Genomic DNA, 17,792 nt, shown 5'->3' on the forward strand with positions numbered 1-17,792 from the left:
GAGACGCAGAGAGGAGTTGATCATGACGAGGACGTTTCCTCGTGAGATCAGGCTGGACATTCTCCCTTTGTACGAGTCATTAGAGGGCGAAAGCCCCGCCCACTAGTGACCATTTCTCCATCATTAGCATAGGAAGTTAGTTTTGAATTTGAATCTGCCACTATGCTGACACAGGCTTTTGTAGCCCCGCCCTCTTTTGAAAAGATCTCATTTGAATTTAAAGCGACAGTCACCAAATGCCACAATTAGACTTAAAGCCAGACTTAAAGAGTTATAAAACAATATTTGCGTGGTATTTTGAGTTTCAATTTCACACACACTCTGCTGACATCAGAGACTTACTTTAGATCTTGTAAAACAGGATATAATAGGTCCACTTTAATGTGGATAAATAAACGAAATGATCATTTAAACACTGCAAGATGTATTTACTCTAATTCTTTGTGTAAAATAAAAAATGATTGGATGATCTAAACCTTTTAACAGTAACAAGCAAAAAAAAAAAAAGCATTTTTAAATCCCAGGGGCAAATACTTTTTCACAGCACTGATTTTTCAACGTGTTTATAGTCCAGCAGTGATAATACTGCTGGTACAGTGACAGCACATGGTTTCTGTCATTATGCGAGGGATTTTGAGGAGCTCAGAGCGTATTTAAGGTGGTTCGTGTGATGTCGGGGTCTTGTCGAGGCGCTCATCCATTAGAGAAGGAGTCAATGGTAACAGCATCTGAAATGTAAGAATGTCTCCCAGCTCTGCTCCGTCAAAAGGCTGTTTGTGCTCAAGTCCTCCGACAAATCCATCTCTCCGTGACATCCATTGAGTCTCCATTGCAGGATCCAAGACGCTTCTGTAAAATGAGCCACGTTCAGAGCAGTTTACTCTCCACAAAACCCTGGAGAAACCTCACAGCCATTATAACCATATTTTATGACCTTTCCCAACGAGAGTCGCTAAATTATTAGAATTACTATTACAATTACCAGCAGGCGATCAAAAATCCTTTACATCAACTTTTCATGATTAGAGATAATTTCATGATTATTTCAATTTATTCATGTATGTTTGAATTTTTATTCGTTCATTCATTTTCTCATTGGCTTAGTCCCTTTATTAATCTGGGGTCGCCACAGAGGAATGAACCACCAACTTATTCAGCACATGTTTTACGCACCGGATGCCCTTCCATCACGGGGAAACATCCACACACACTCATTCACATTCATACACTTTGGACAATTTAGCCTACCCAATCCACCTATACCACATGCTGTTGGACTTGTGGGGGAATCCAGAGCAACTAGAGGAAACACAGGGAGAACATGCAAACTCCACACAGAAACGCCAGCTGACCCTGCCGAGGCTCGAAGCAGCGATCTTCTTGCTGTGAGGCTAATGTGCTACCCACTGCAGCGCTATGCAATTTTACACATACTATAATGCATTTATTGCTTATTCCTTGGTTTCTTGGCAGTTGTGTATGTATTTTTATTTTATAGATAAAACATTATGTTTGCATTGAAGAATTAAAGGAAAAATTTTAACATAATAAAAAGACCCTTTTTGTGGTTATAAAACATTGTTATCTCAAGCGTAATTTTAGTAAGGTTTATTTAATTTTAGTATTGTAACAATGCAAAAAGAATCTGTAAAAATAAATAAATAAATAAAAACTGTTAAATAAAGTAAAAACTTGCAAATGTTTTAAAAAGTATTTATATATATATATATATATATATATATATATATATATATATATATATATTTTTTTTTTTTTTTTTTAATGGATTCATTGTTTATTTACTGGTTATAATTAATTAAAGAATAATTATAAATAAATAATTAGATAAAGAAAATTTGTTTTAGAATAAAAAATTGCTGTTATACTTAAAATTAAACATGTTAACTTAACCATTAATTTTCATAAGGTTTATACAATTTTAGTATTATTAAAATGCAATAAGAATCTCTAAGAATTAGACTCAAACAAATAGATAAATAAATGAAATCAATTAATTAATTATGAGGTAATACCTTGCATGTATTTCCAAATAAGAACAAAGCAATTTCAAGTAATAAAGTGTGTGTGTGTGTGTGTGTGTATACAGTTGAAGTCAGAATTATTAGCCCTCCTGTTTATTTTTTTTCCAATTTCTGTTTAACGGAGATCTCTTTTTCAACACATTTCTAATCATAATAGCTTTAATAATTCATCTCTAATAACTGATTTATTTTATTTTTGTCATGATGACAGTAAATAATATTAGACTAGATGTTCTTCAAGACACTTCTATACAGCTTAAAGTGACATTTAAAGGCTTAACTGGGTTAATTAGGTTAACTAGGCTGGTTAGGGTAATTAGGCAAGTTATTGTATAATGATGGTTTGTTCTGTAGACTATCGGAACAAAATATAGCTTAAATGGGCTAATAATTTTGACCTCAAAATAACTTTTAAAAAAGGTAAAATTGGTTTTTTTCTAGCCGAAATAATAAGAAAAAATATTATCAGACGTACTGTGAAAATTTTCTTGCTCTGTTCAATTGTGTGTGTGTGTGTGTGTGTGTGTGTGTGTGTGTGTGTGTGTAAATTATCTTCTTTAAAAACCACAAGAGGATTCATGTAGATTTCTGTTTACTTTATATAAATATGCCTATTATTATTGACAAGTTTTTATAACAGTAAGTAAAATGCATATTATCATTTTCCAGCTATTGCATAGTGGTTTTGAATAATTTGTTGTGCTGTAATACCTGATATAACCATGTGGCGGCAGCAGCAGTGAGTCAGTCTGGTTGGGGGTGGGGAGCAGAAATCATGCCTTCCATCCAACACAAGTGCGACTCCTTCCTCAGCATTTCAAGTGTTCAGAGCGGGATGGGTTGGTAAAGCCGATCACTGATTCACAGATAGATAGGAACAGAAGGCCTGAAGTTTGTTCATGGTGCACAAAGAGAATGAGCCCTTACAAACACTTTGCTGCTGCTTTTTTACAAGTTCACTTGGTTCAAGGGATTCTTTGCTGATGCAAACTAATAGCTGCACTTCAAATGAGCTTTCTTAAGTCCTTCATTTAAACTTTTTTTTCTTTATAGGTCAGAAAATAACGCTTAAATAAACTTAAAAAAATAACATTTAAATATTTAAATAGTATTGATATGTAGAGGTCTACATGAAAAATCATGCACTGATACAATTCATCAAACAAATGATATGCAATGCAGAATATATTGATACACTAAATAGTATATAAATAATAAGGTAAATATCACATATTTACACAAAAACATACATAAAATAACACGAAAATAATAATAAAATAATAATAATCTGATCAAAGTTTAAATGATGTGTATAATTTTATTTATTTTTTATTCATTTATTATTTCTTTTATCCTATTGTATAATATTATTATTATAATTATTAAAATTATAATAATTATAATAATAATATTAAACAATAGGATAAAAAGAAATAATAAATGAATAAAAAATAAATAAAATTATACACATCATTTAAACTTTGATCAGATTATTATTATATTATTATATTATTTTACCTAAAAGAAAAAATTGTCGTTATTTGAAACAAAAAAAAAACTTGTATGCATATATTTATTAAAGCTTTACATCTAATTTTTACAGATTTAATAATAAATAAATTTAGAAAGATATTAAATGCCATATTAAAGCATCCCGACACTAGTCAGCGATCAGCCATATTTAATTGTGGAGGACAGTCATGAAGCCCATTTTAATCTATTGAACGAACTACTTCCAGATGCCAACTCCATGCACAAAATGAGCAGAACAAACGACTGCGATTTCCCCCGTGTCATGCTCAGTCTTACTTTTAAAAGAAACAGAACCCTCAAACACAAAAGGGTTTAAAGCAATTCTCAGTATTATCAAGGAATCAGGAAGATGGAGAAGAGATGCTTCTAAGAAAAACCCCTCCCTGATACTGCCCTATTACATTATGCTGTGTTTGTTTGCTTTGTAGACCACAACAATCAGCAATAGCGCGCCCTACTTGTTCTATATTAAATTTCACCCCTCAGGACTTTACTTCAGAATAAGAGTGGCAAGACTCATATTATATTACATCTTTAATCGTGTACACTGGTAATGATTTTTTTTAAATTACCCAGTATTTTACGGTAATATGAACTGTATTTTACTGTGGAACAGTTATGTGGTATGTTACTGTGTTTTAACGTTGTGAAAATGATGGTATATTTAACAGTAAATAAATAAATATATTCAGCAAGATAAATGGTGCTGATTTACGGTAAGTTACTGGCGAACTGCTAATTATAACTAGAACATTGCATTCATGATAGTAATAATACAATTTATATATAACCAAGTTTTTACCTGGCTCAAAAAAAGGCTTAGGTGATATCCCGCTTATTGAAACAAACATGTTTTGCATTATTCTAACCTTATCAAGTAAAGCATTATCTTATTCTTTAAAAAAAAAAAAAAAAAATATATATATATATATATATATATATATATATATATATATATATATATATTCTATATGATCTGAAACCTGCAGCAAAGCATATCCTAAGAAAAGCATTTCAGATTCGCAAAAATGTAGACAGCGCTCTCTAAAAGATTTGCCATCTTAAATGTGCAACGGAACGTAACCGCAAAAACGTACTTTATACTTTGCAAAAATGTAGACAGCGCCCTCTAGTGGATTTGCTATCTTAAATGTGCAACGTAACTTTACCACAAGAACGTACTTTACGCTTCGCAAAAATTTAGACAGCGCTCTCTAGTGGATTTGTCATCTTAAACGTGCAACGGAACATAACCACAGCAATGTATTTTACTTAACGCAAAAATGTAGAAAGTGCCCTCTAGTGGTATCATCAGAAAAGTGCAACAAAACATACCTTAAATGACGTGTTTTAGATTTGCCTAAATGTAGACAGCGCCCTCTAGTGGTATTATCATCAGAAACGTGCAACAAAACATACCCTAAGTGACGTGTTTCAGATTCGCCTAAATGTAGAAAGCGCCCTCTATTGGATTTGCCATCTGTAGTGTGCAATAACATAACCGCAGCAATGTATTTTATACTTCGCAAAAATGTAGAAAGCGCCCTCTAGTGGTATTATCATTTGAAACATGCAACAAATCATACCCTAAGTGACGTGTTTCAAACTCACCTAAATGTAGACAGTGCCCTTTAGTGGATTTTTCATCTGTAGTGTGCAACAACATAACCGCAGCAATGTGTTTTACGTTTCGCAAAAATAGAAACAGTGCCCCCTTTTGGATCTGTCAGCTAAAACGTGCAACGGAACATAACCGCAACAACAATGTAGACATCTCTCTCAAGTGGATTTGTCAACTGAAACATTGAACAAAACAAACTCTAAAAACATATTTGAGATTTGCTAAAATGTAGACAGCGCCCTCTAGTGGATTTGTCATCTTAAATGTGCAACGGAACATAACCACGGTAATGTATTTTACTTCAAGCTAAAATGTAGAAAGCGCCCTCTAGTGGTATTATCATCGGAAATGTGCTACAAAACATACCTTAAGTGATGTGTTTCAGATTCGCCTAAATGTAGACAGCGCCCTCTAGTGGTTTTATCATCTGAAACGTGCAACAAAACATACCCTAAGTGATGTGTTCCAGGTTCGCCTAAATGTAGACAGCGCCTTCTAGTGGATTTGCCATCCTAAATGTGCAACAGAACGTAACCGCAACCATGTATTTTACATTTCGCAAAAATGTAGACAGCGCCCTCTAGTGGTATTATCATTTGAAACATGCAACAAATCATACCCTAAGTGACGTGTTTCAAACTCACCTAAATGTAGACAGTGCCCTCTAGTGGATTTTTCATCTGTAGTGTGCAACAACATAACCGCAGCAATGTGTTTTACGTTTCGCAAAAATAGAAACAGTGCCCCCTTTTGGATCTGTCAGCTAAAACGTGCAACGGAACATAACCGCAACAACAATGTAGACATCTCTCTCAAGTGGATTTGTCAACTGAAACATTGAACAAAACAAACTCTAAAAACATATTTGAGATTTGCTAAAATGTAGACAGCGCCCTCTAGTGGATTTGTCATCTTAAATGTGCAACGGAACATAACCACGGTAATGTATTTTACTTCAAGCTAAAATGTAGAAAGCGCCCTCTAGTGGTATTATCATCAGAAACGTGCAACAAAACATACCCTAAGTGATGTGTTCCAGATTCGCCTAAATGTAGACAGCGCCCTCTAGTGGATTTGCCATCCTAAATGTGCAACGGAACATAACTACGGTAATGTATTTTACTTTAAGCTAAAATGTAGAAAGCGCCCTCTAGTGGTATTATCATCGGAAATGTGCTACAAAACATACCTTAAGTGATGTGTTTCAGATTCGCCTAAATGTAGACAGCGCCCTCTAGTGGTTTTATCATCTGAAACGTGCAACAAAACATACCCTAAGTGATGTGTTCCAGGTTCGCCTAAATGTAGACAGCGCCTTCTAGTGGATTTGCCATCCTAAATGTGCAACAGAACGTAACCGCAACCATGTATTTTACATTTCGCAAAAATGTAGACAGCGCCCTCTAGTGAATTTGTCATATTAAACGTGCAATGGAACATAACCGCAAGAATGAATTTTACTTTACACAAAAATGTTGAAAGCGCCCTCTAGTGGTATTATCATCTGTAATGTGCAATAAAACATACCTTAAGTGACGTGTTTCAGATTCGCCTAAATGTAGACAACACCCTATGGATTTATCAACTGAAACATATAACAAAACAAACCCTAAAAACATATTTGAGATTCGCTAAAGTGTAGGCATACATACATAATGTATTATTTCTATCAAATTTCTATAAAAAATGTATTGTTCAGAAATTGGTATTGAAGTCAAAGTATCAGTACATTCAGTTTTGTATCCAACAATCCAACAAAATTACACCCATTCTTAGCAGGAATGACTGCGGTGATTGTGCTGATTAGAGGTAAATCCCATCTGCGTGACGTGTGATTGTTCAGAAAGGTTGTGTGTGGATTAAAGTGGTGCTGAACGTCACAAGAGAAGCACTGAAAGCCTCACAGGTATCAGCTTCATCCTGAGGGAACAGCTCGACCTTTCAGTCATACAGCGGCCGCTATAGAGATCCAGACACTGAGCCTATAGACCGCGCTGTACTTACAGCCCACACACTAACACTATAGCTCGGGCCACTTGAGTTCGGGCCATGACTCTGCATTAAACACAAACCATTCTTACACTTGGAGCCAATGGAGATCATTATGTGGAAATTCTGTCTATTTAATTAAAATGTATAATACTCATTTTGATTCAAAACTATTATCCAATTATTATTATTTAATATTTAGCTAAATAGGTATACAAAAACATTGTAATTAATTAAGTGTAAAGGGCTTTTGGTGTTTTTTGATGGTTTTCTCAAAGAAATTAGTTTGATTTCGTTATTATTCGAAATTATGTATAATTAAAACAATTATAGAATATATTTGTATTCAGTCACTATTATTTAATTATTTTATTAGGTAGAAGGAAAGTATAAAAACATGCAATTAATTAAATAAAATGTAATATGTAATTAATTAATTACAACTTTTAATTAATTATTTTTTTATTAATTAAACTTAGAGTGTTTTTTGATGTTATGTGTTTTTTATTCTTAAATAAATTAATTTAATGTAGTGTGTATAATTATGTATAATCTTATGAATATTGTACTTATTTTTATTTATTCATTATTATTTAATTATTTTATTGAGTAGATGGAAAAACATTTTAATTAAGTGTTTTTTAATGTTATGTATTTTCTCCTAAGGAAATTTGTTTAATTTTAATTAACTTAAGTTAATTACATTTTTATTCATTTAAAATTAAGTTTAAGTTTAAATGATATAAGATTATATAAAATTTTGTTTAATTATGAATAATAGAAATATTATAATGTTTAATTTATTTGTTTTCATCCCTTATTAATTAATTATTGTCTTAAGTAGATGAAAAAACATTTTAATTAATTAAATGCAAAGTGTTTATTGGTGTTATACATTTTTTCTTCTTAAAGAAGTTAGTTTAATTTAGTGTATGTATAATTATGTATAATTTTATTTATAATTATGTATATTACAAATTTATATTGAATTTATTTGTAGTCATTCCTCATTATTTATTTGTTTTATTAAGTAGATGGGGAAAAAATTTAATTAATTAAACGTAAAGTGTTTCTTTAAAAAATTGGTTTAATAATATGAATAATTTTCCCCATATTTTATGTGATTAATTCGTATTCAATTAACACTCATTTATTTTTTTATATTTATTTTGTTTTTCTTTAAAACTTTATATTCTATATTAATTATTATATAAATGTTTTTTGATGTTATGTATATTTTATTCTTAAAATAAATTGTTCAATTTAGTACATGTATAGTTTTGTATTATATTACATATAATTATGTATAATAAAAATATTGTAATATTTAATTTATTTGAATTCATCCCTTATTAATCAATTATGGTATTAAGTAGATGAAAAAAAAATTTAATTAACTAAATGCAAAGTGTTTATTTACTTTATATATTTTTTATTCCTGAAGAAATTTGTTTAATTTAGTGTATGTGTAATTATGTATAATTCTATTTATAATTATGTATAATAAAAATGTATATCAAATTTATTTGTATTCATTCATTATTATTTATTTGCTTATTAAGTAGTTGAAAAAAAATAATTAATTAAATGTTAAGTGTTTCTTAAATCTTAAAAAAAAAAGTTTTAATTATGAATAATTTTTTCCCATATTTGATGTGATTCATTTGTATTATTTTATTCATTCATTCATTTTCTTTCCGGCGTAGTCCCTCTATTAATCTGGGGTCACCACAGTGCATTGAACCGCCATCTTATCCAGCACATGTTTTACACAGTGGATGCCCTTCCAACTGCAAATCATCACTAGGAAACATCCATACACTCTCATTCTCACACATTCACTACGGACAATTTAGCTGACCCAATTCACCTGCATGTGTTTGGACTTGTGGGGGTATCCGGAGCACCCGGAGGAAACCCACGCATACACTGGCTGAACATGCAAACTCCACACAGAAATGCCAACTGATTCAGCTAAAGCTCAAACCAGCAACCTTTCTGTGAGGCGAACGTGCTACCCACTACGCCACCGTGCAGCTTCATCAGCTTATTGTTTATTTCAAATTATGAAAAAATTAATATTCCATCCTAAAACACAATGAAGACACACACACACACACACACACACACACACACACACACACACACACACTGTTTCTACTGAACATATTCATTGCTTCAACCTTTATTTAGGGGTACAATACAAACAAAGGAAAGAAACGTTTCAGAATAACATGTTACTGATTGTAATATTTAGTAAATTCAATAATGTTAAATACTTTGCGTATAAAAAAAGTTACCGAAAACAAAGAGAGAAACACTTTTGATTGAAACACTGTCGTTATGAGGAGAGCGAAGGCTTCTGTTTGTTTCTACGCTACAGTTGTTATGGCACAGCGTCGTCAGGTTGCCAGCACCACAGTTTATCATCAAGTTTTTCGATTAAAATGTGTCCTGTAATGAATCAAAACACGAACCATCTATAAATGCTCAGCTTATGACAATGTCGTATTTCACATCTACAGCCTGATCTAAAACGAAATCAACCTTATAGTGTCCGCGTCCGCCTTGCCTCGGGGGTGAAAAGTGGAGGAATATTTGGCAAGCGCAGCCGCGAAGCTCACATTAATTACAGAACGGTTTCACACAAACAAACGAGCATGCGCACAGTCGATCGGTACATCACAGAGGATTTAAAGTCTACTTCAAGATTGTCGTATGTTTTTTTTTTCTCTCCCACGTCTCCTGGCACTGCCCGGTCATTGCAGCTTTGCCCTGTTTCTCTCGGTAAAGTGGACGGGTCTCAGGGACGTTGGTTTCTTGATCTCTTCTTTGAGCCGGACGCTGGTTTGCTTCGTTTACGTGATGATGATGACGATGATGTTGATGATGTTGATGGTGCATTGTGGGACTTAGTCGCACGCTGAACTGGAACTGGAACCGGGGCTGGTTTCACAGCAGCCACTTCCTCTGAATCAGGAGCTTCATCTTCTTGTTAGGGGGAAAAAACGGTTATTTTTAGACGGTTCACTCAGAAAAAAGGGACAGTTCACCCAAAAATGAGCACTTGCTCAGTATCTATTCAACTTTAATAGTATCTGGATGCAGCCTTTATAATGCAAGCTGAGATTGCATCACTCAGTCAGACACAATGCACTTAATAGAGTGAGTGACGTCACCGTGACAGGTAGGGTTACGCCCCATTCACGCCGTGCTTCAGCGTCAACGCTTCCCATTCACTTTGAATGGGTGACGTCAGGCGTTGCCGAACTGCATTGTGGATCCGTCAGCGCTGCTTCAGAGGCGTTGCTCGCTGCAGAAGTTGGGACTAGCTCAACTTTTCAAGCGCCGATGGAATTGTCAGTCCCTTTAAAGTGACGTCTCATCTTCAGTTTCAGCCTCAGGTCTGCTACAAGCATACCAAAGGCCAACCAAACCCCGCTCTAGCACACCTTTTCCAACCGGGCCAAGGCCTGCCAACTGAATCATGCCTGAGCCAGAATCGGAGCACTCACACTTGTCAACTGAGCTGAGAAACGCTTCTGGGCAGGGTTCGAGCATAGTGTGACTACACCCTAGGTCTGTCTGAGGTATTGGGAGGGGCTAACATACTTAACCACGCCCCTCCAGATGTCAGTTTTGACAGAAAACATAAATGGAGAGGAGGAGTTTTCTGTTATAATTACTCTCCACAAACCCCATCTTTCAGAATGAAATGCCTACTTTACTACATCCAATCAGCTCGCAGTAGAAAAACAAACCACGCCCACTTTTTTTGTATTTAATATTAAGTTTCTCTAGGAACTGCATCAACCCCCCTAAAAAAAAAAGAATGTAATAGGACAAAATACTTTTGTAGTCAATGGTTACCGGTTTTCAACATTCTTCAAAATATCTTCTTTTTTGTTGTTCAGTAGGAGAAGAAAATACTTGGAGCTGAGTAAACAGATTTTTGTCTTCAGTTTTGGGTGAACCATCTTCCAAAACATACTCCATGTTTTTTTATTTTTTTTATTTTTTTTTTTTATTTTTACAAATGTCCAATTGAATCTGACAGCATGTGAATGTTCATGATGTGAAATTTACCATCATTCTCCTCCATACTGGATTTAGCTGCATCTAAAAAAAAATAATCACATTAATTTGTGAGATATCTGGATGCAGAATTTCCAGGTGTATTCCAGTTCCAGTCTAATCTACTTATTTTAAGAACAAACAACAACCATAATGATAGCTATTTTGATATTATAACGACTATAATGTTATTAAATAATAATAATAATAATAATAACTATAATATTAATAATATATATATTTTTTAAATGTAAAATTATATAAATGAAATATGTCATGTAAAAATATTCAAAATTTTTCAATTATTTTTTTTTTGTAGCTGATGGTTTCTTAACCGGACACTGAAATCCGAATATTTGTGCCTATATTTTGGTAACATCACATATAAAGTAAAAGACTCACCTGCTTTAGGCACATCATTGACTTGAGGTGCTGTAAGAAACATTAGAATGAACGTAAATTAAATTCTCTTTCAGTTTTTTAATTACTTGAAATGATTATTAAGTCACATTTGATTCATCTTTCACACTTTCATCAACAAATCTGACACTCACCGCTGTTTCCTGCCTCAGAACTGGTGCTGCTCGCATCTAAACGACACAGAACACATTTGTATTAAATTGTTTGTTATGTTTAATCAAAGTCAATTTTTTTTTGGAAAAATGTAAGTTTCAAGTACCTGCAGTTGCTCCATTATAATACAGAAGCTCATCTGTCAGTATAAGAAAGAAAAATAACTTTAATATCTCTGTTGTTTAAGCATTGATTCTAAAAAGAGAAATATTTGCAAGTTTGTGTATATCAAAGAAAAAAGGTACTTGGGAATAAAAAATCATAATAAATCATATAATCATAATAAAATCATAATAATCATAACATAATAAATAATATTTACATTTATGACACCTAACTAGTTTGAATTTACATCCTGCAATTTTGACTTGTTTGTTCTGATGTAAATATTGTGGTTCATTTATCTTGAAATGCTGAATTTAATTCATTATTATCATTTACTTTACTCTAAATTAAACATTTCGCAATTCTGACATTTCTCAAACTTTGTGGAAAAAAGTCACAATATTTACATTATGATTATTTTTTGATTATTGTAAATAAACTTGAGCAAAGAAATCTCCTCAGGTGAATTCAAATAGAAGATAATAATGATTCTTTAAATATGCATGTGGCGGATTTTTAATCTTGTGGTTTTTAATTTTGATTAAATTCTGAATTTACATTTTGCAATTGTGAGGAAAAAATTCACAATTATCTTTTAAAAAATAATAACGAAAATTTATTCCATCACATCAACAAACTTGATTAAAGAAATTTTCTCTGGTGAATCAAAATAGGAACAACAAATTATTCTTTAAATATGCATGTGGCTGATTTGAAATCTTGTGCTTTTAATTTTTTTTTTCATAAATTATGCATAAATTATGATTCGTAATCATGCATGTGGCTGAATTTAAATCTTGCAGTTAAATTTATTTATTTTTATTCTGAATTTACATCTTGCAATTCTGACGTCTCAAAAATGTGAGGAAAAAAAGCAGAATTATTATTATTATTTTTAAAGAAAACGTGAGTATGCTTGATTAATGAAGTTTCATTAGGTGGATTGAAATAAAAAAGAATTACTATTGTTAAATATACATGTGGATCCATTTAAAACTGGCTGTTTTTATTTATTTTTTAATTTCTGAATTTACATTTTGAGGATAAAAAGTCACAATTGTCTTTAAGAAAATATTCATTCATCTAAACAAGCTCGAGCAATCACATTTTTTCAGATGAATTAAAATAGAAACAACAAATTATTTAAATATTGATGTGGCTGAATTTAAATCTTGTGCTTTTTATCTTGCATTTCTGACATTTCTCAAAATTGTGAAGAAAAAAGTCACAATTATCTTAAAAAAAAGAAAAATGATAATGCATTAATGTGAATAAGCTTGAGCAATGATATTTCCTCAGGTAAATTAAAATTAAAAATATATGATCCTTAAATTTTGCAGTTATTTTTTTTCCTAATTTACATATTGCACTTTTAACAAAAAAAGTCAGAATTATCCTTAAAAAAGAATCAGGTGAATCAAAATAAAATAAATACAGTAATTACAGTCAGAATTATTAGCCCCCTTTTGAATTTTTTTTTCTTTTTTAATATTTCTCAAATGATGTTTAACAGAGCAAGGAAATTTTCACAGTATGTCTGATAATATTTTTTCTTCTGAAGAAAGTCTTATTTATTTTATTTCGGCTAGAATAAAAGCAGTTTTTAATTTTTTAAACACCATTTTAAGGACAAGATTATTAGCCCCTTTGAGCTCTATTGTTTTTCGATTTAGAACAAACTATCATTTTACAATACCCTGCTTAGTTAACCTAATTAACCTAGTTAAGGCTTTAAATGTCACTTTAAGCGGTATAGAAGTGTCTTGAAGAATATCTAGTCAAATATTATTCACTGTCATCATGGCAAAGATAAAATAAATCAGTTATTAGACATGAGTTATTAAAACTATTATGCTTAAATGTGTTGAAAAAATCTCTGTTGAACAGAAATTGGGGTAAAAAATAAACAGGTCGGCTAATAATTCTGACTTCCTCTGTATATATTTAGTTAAGTATGCATGTTGGTTAAATCACCACTAGATGGCAGACTCATAAAGTCAACATTTCTTGATTGTTTAAATATTGTTTGATCGTTATTTGCTCTTTACAAATCTGGCATCTGGTTTTATAAAGACCAACACTATAAATATATGGTTTGAAATCTTCCATTCAACCCTCAGAGGAGCTGTCAAACTTATAACATGCAATAATCTATCTTCTGTTGTGTTTCAGGATGGAATATGAGCGGGTGTTTCATCCTGTTGTGAAGCATGCAGTGTTCACTCACTCACCGTTGGGCAAGTCAGGAGAGACCAGGTTCATACTTTCTGTAAATTAAAACACACAGAGTTATAATGAGACTGAACTGTCTTGCTGATTAACAGACTGAGCTCAACTCACCAGTCGGGGCTTCATCTGAGGTTGAATCCTGATCTGTGGATGAATGAGGGCATATTTAAGGTTTATCGGCAGTTGGTGAATATAAAACAAGTATTGTCACATATTGACATGTAATATTAGTCATTTGATGTTTACCTGTGGCAAACATGGCTTGGGACCCTCCTTCAGCTGCAAAAGAAAACAAGTCAATGTTCAGTCATTTGCATTTTTTTGGATTTTTAAATATTTTAGCATTTTAGTATCTTTCCATAGTTACAGAATATAGATTTAAATAAAACAAATTAAAACGTCTTGAAAAAAATATTATTTTACTGATGATTTTGATGCTAAATAAATGGCTTTAAATGAAGTAATAAAATAAATGAAGTCTTAGTGAGAAGCTACAAAAACCCCCAAAGTTGACTCAACTTAAAATTTAAAATTTTGAGTTGACTCGGCTTCCAACTCAATTACTTCACTTGATTTAAGTTGAGTAAACTCAAAAATGTCCTGAAGTTTGTTGCCTTAAAATTTTAGTTGAGTCAACTTTTTTACTATGTATTTTTAAATAAAGATCAATATATAAATTAAATAATTATAAGTGTAGAAATAAAAATGTGTTTACATACAGTTGAAAACATAATTATTAGCTGATTATTAGAATTATGTTTAACAGAGCAAAGTAATTTTTACTGTATGTCTGATAATATTTTTCCTTCTGGAGAAAGTCTTATTTGTTTTATTTTGGCTAGAATAAAAGCAGTTATTAATTTTTAAACACCATTTTAAGGACAAAATTATTAGCCCCTTTAAGCAATTTTATTTTCAATAGTCAACAAAACAAACCATCATTATACAATAACTTGCCTAATTACCCTAACCTGTCTAGTTAACCTAATTAACCTAGTTAAGCCTTTAAATGTCACTTTAAGCTGTATAGAAGTGTCTTGAAAAATATCTAGTCAAATATTATTTACTTTCATCATGGCAAAGATCAAATAAATCAGTTATTAGAGATGAGTTATTAAAACAATTACGATTAGAAATGTATTGAAAAAATCTAATAATTTAGGCTAATATTTTTTTGGAGAGGGTTTAGCAAAATGATGGCTTTATTAAAAAATAAAAAAAATATGTTTTATAAATATTATATTTTTTATTTATAAAAGTATATTTTAATCAAATATAGGTGAAGGTTTACTGAGATGATTTAAAATAAAACGTATATAAATAAAATAATAATAAATATATAAATATAATGTAGTTATATATTTTTGTAGGGTAATTTTTAATATTTCCTCACTGTAGTATCTTTCTATATTTACAGACTACAGATTTATCACAATTTTAAAAACTTTTAAACTTATTTTACTGATTATTTTGATGCTATAAAAAACACGTTTATTAACTATAATAAAAGTTTTTGAAATCACATCTTATTTATTGATTTTAAAAATGATTTCAATCAAAAAAATTAAACCTTAGTGATATATATATATATATATATATATATATATATATATATATATATATATATATATATATATATATATTTATATATATATATATTTTTTAATGGCAAGTCATTGTATGTCATTAATTTATAATAAGTCATTTTATAACAGTGGTTTGTTCTATAGCCAATCAAAAAAATAATATTGCTTATTATCGACTTTATAATGCTTAAAAAAAAACTTTAACTGATTTTATTGTATCTGAAATAAAACAAATAAGAATTCCTCAAAAGAAAAAATATTATAAGAAATACTGTGAAAAATTCCTGAATCTGTTAATTTGGAAAATATTTGAAAGAATAAAATTGACAGGAGGGCTGATCATTTTGTCTTCAACTTTATATTATATATAATGAATAATAAACAATATTGAAATAATATTTGTGGCTGATTTTCCTATATTTCTAAATAAATATTCCAGATATTTTCTCTGAATTTCACCTGCTTCAAGGTCCGCTTTAACCAGTATCAGTGCCAATGAGCAGAGGATGAGAATGTTCCTGCAGCACAAACAAGCAAACAAACAAACAAACAAACAAATAAATAAATAAATAAACAAATAAATATGTCAAAAATGCATTTGTTTTTTTTATATTAATCTTGTAAATGGGATTTTTATTCCCTTTAGAGTTCTCTAGTCTACGTCTTGCAATGTTATTTATTTCCTCTCAGAATTCGAACATTTTACTCTGAATTATTAGATATTCTTGCAAATTTTGACAATTTTTTAACTGTAAATCTTTAAACATGAATAGAATAATTATATCAAATATTGATAACATTTAACTGAAAACATTTCAGAATATTTGAGCCATACATATACAACTATCATTACCATTTTAAACCAATAGTCACCTTAATATGCTATAATGCTAATATAAAGTAGGTAAATCCATTGAGATGTACCTGGTCAGCATGGCTGGAGGTCAGAGACGGTCCGCCTGGTCTACAGTACACTGTGTGGTATTGCACTTGAACTGGTCCTGTGGCCACAGCATCCGCCAAGCTTTTTATACCTGCTCAAAGGCCATGGAGAATGAAGGAGGGGAGGGCTTCTTATTGGGAAAGAGGAGACCTGGGAAAAAACGCTTCATCTTGGATTACATTAATTGCGTGGCTTAATGTAAGGATTCGTATATCTCCTTCCCATGTACATTCCCGCTAAAAAATTCCCAGTCACCGCTGTAAAGGTCAAACAAAGGCAAAAACAATAGTTTCTCATGCATCTAATGTAGATTTGGACTTTTTTCAGTCTAATGGAAAGAGAATATCCAGAAGAAATGCATTACTATACATAAGACCATTCTCAAAATGTGTATTTCTCCCAAAACAGGAAAATTTTAGTCACGTCTGTATTCATAATTGTTTTTACAAAGTAAAGTGTTCATTCATTGCTGAAGTTTTTGCGACATCTGCCTTTACATTAACTTTAATGACACCACAATCTTAATAAGGATGGCTTAATAGGCTGCAACCTTTCTGGAAAGGCTTTCCACCAAGTTTCCACCAAGACAGTGTCTTAAAGCCTAATGACAAGGTTTGGTTCACAAACTCTGCTATAATTCATCCAAAAAGGGTTCATTCGGGTTAAGGTCAGGTCTTTGGGCAGGACAGTCCAGGGGCCTCATGTATCAACGCTGCGTACGCACAAAAACTTTGCGTACGCCAGGTTTCACGCTCAGAATCGCTCACGTTTGGATTTACTAACGATGAACTGAACGTGGGAATGTGCGCAGGTTCACGGCAGCTTTCTGGCAGGCGTACGCACATTTTTTGTGCGTGTCTGTTTTATTTCCATTGGCGACTCCTAGAGGCAGTTGTGTTAAATTCTTCTCTACAAAGTGTCTGATCCTTGCAATGGCAGCTGTATGAGACGGGTTCATATAGTAGGTATGTAAGATTTCCATACCATACAGTTGACCAGCTAAACATTAAAGCGCAAATTGCAGCAGTCGCAATGTAATCTGAGCAATCTACCGCACACACATTGCTATAAAGACACTATCTGAAGATGAATTTGCA

General features: G+C 31.8%; 1 protein-coding gene and 1 long non-coding RNA gene across 4 annotated transcripts in view; one reads left to right on the forward strand and one right to left on the reverse strand.

The window, feature by feature from the left end:
* Positions 1-15,373, forward strand: part of LOC141378984 (uncharacterized) — a 52,126-nt gene extending 36,753 nt beyond the window's left edge. Inside the window, exon 3 of one of the 2 annotated variants that reach the window (XR_015516371.2) lies at positions 14,110-14,239. This is a non-coding gene — a long non-coding RNA (uncharacterized LOC141378984). Of the gene's footprint in view, positions 1-14,109 lie in introns of both variants that reach the window. The other variant, XR_015516370.2, reaches the window with a different exon arrangement.
* si:ch211-133n4.6 lies at positions 9,357-16,755 on the reverse strand. 2 transcript variants are annotated; one of them, NM_001440816.1, is given in 10 exon segments: positions 9,357-10,173; positions 11,272-11,304; positions 11,662-11,691; positions 11,814-11,849; positions 11,939-11,971; positions 14,169-14,204; positions 14,278-14,310; positions 14,413-14,445; positions 16,212-16,270; positions 16,677-16,755. In NM_001440816.1, coding segments are annotated over 10 exon segments (489 nt in total). In that variant the 5' UTR covers positions 16,688-16,755; the 3' UTR covers positions 9,357-9,988.
* Positions 16,756-17,792: the final 1,037 nt, after the last annotated feature.

This window comes from Danio rerio, chromosome 19, assembly GCF_052040795.2.
Source record: "Danio rerio strain M-AB ecotype USA chromosome 19, GRCz13ab, whole genome shotgun sequence".
In the NCBI taxonomy this organism is placed as follows: Eukaryota; Metazoa; Chordata; class Actinopteri; order Cypriniformes; family Danionidae; genus Danio; species Danio rerio.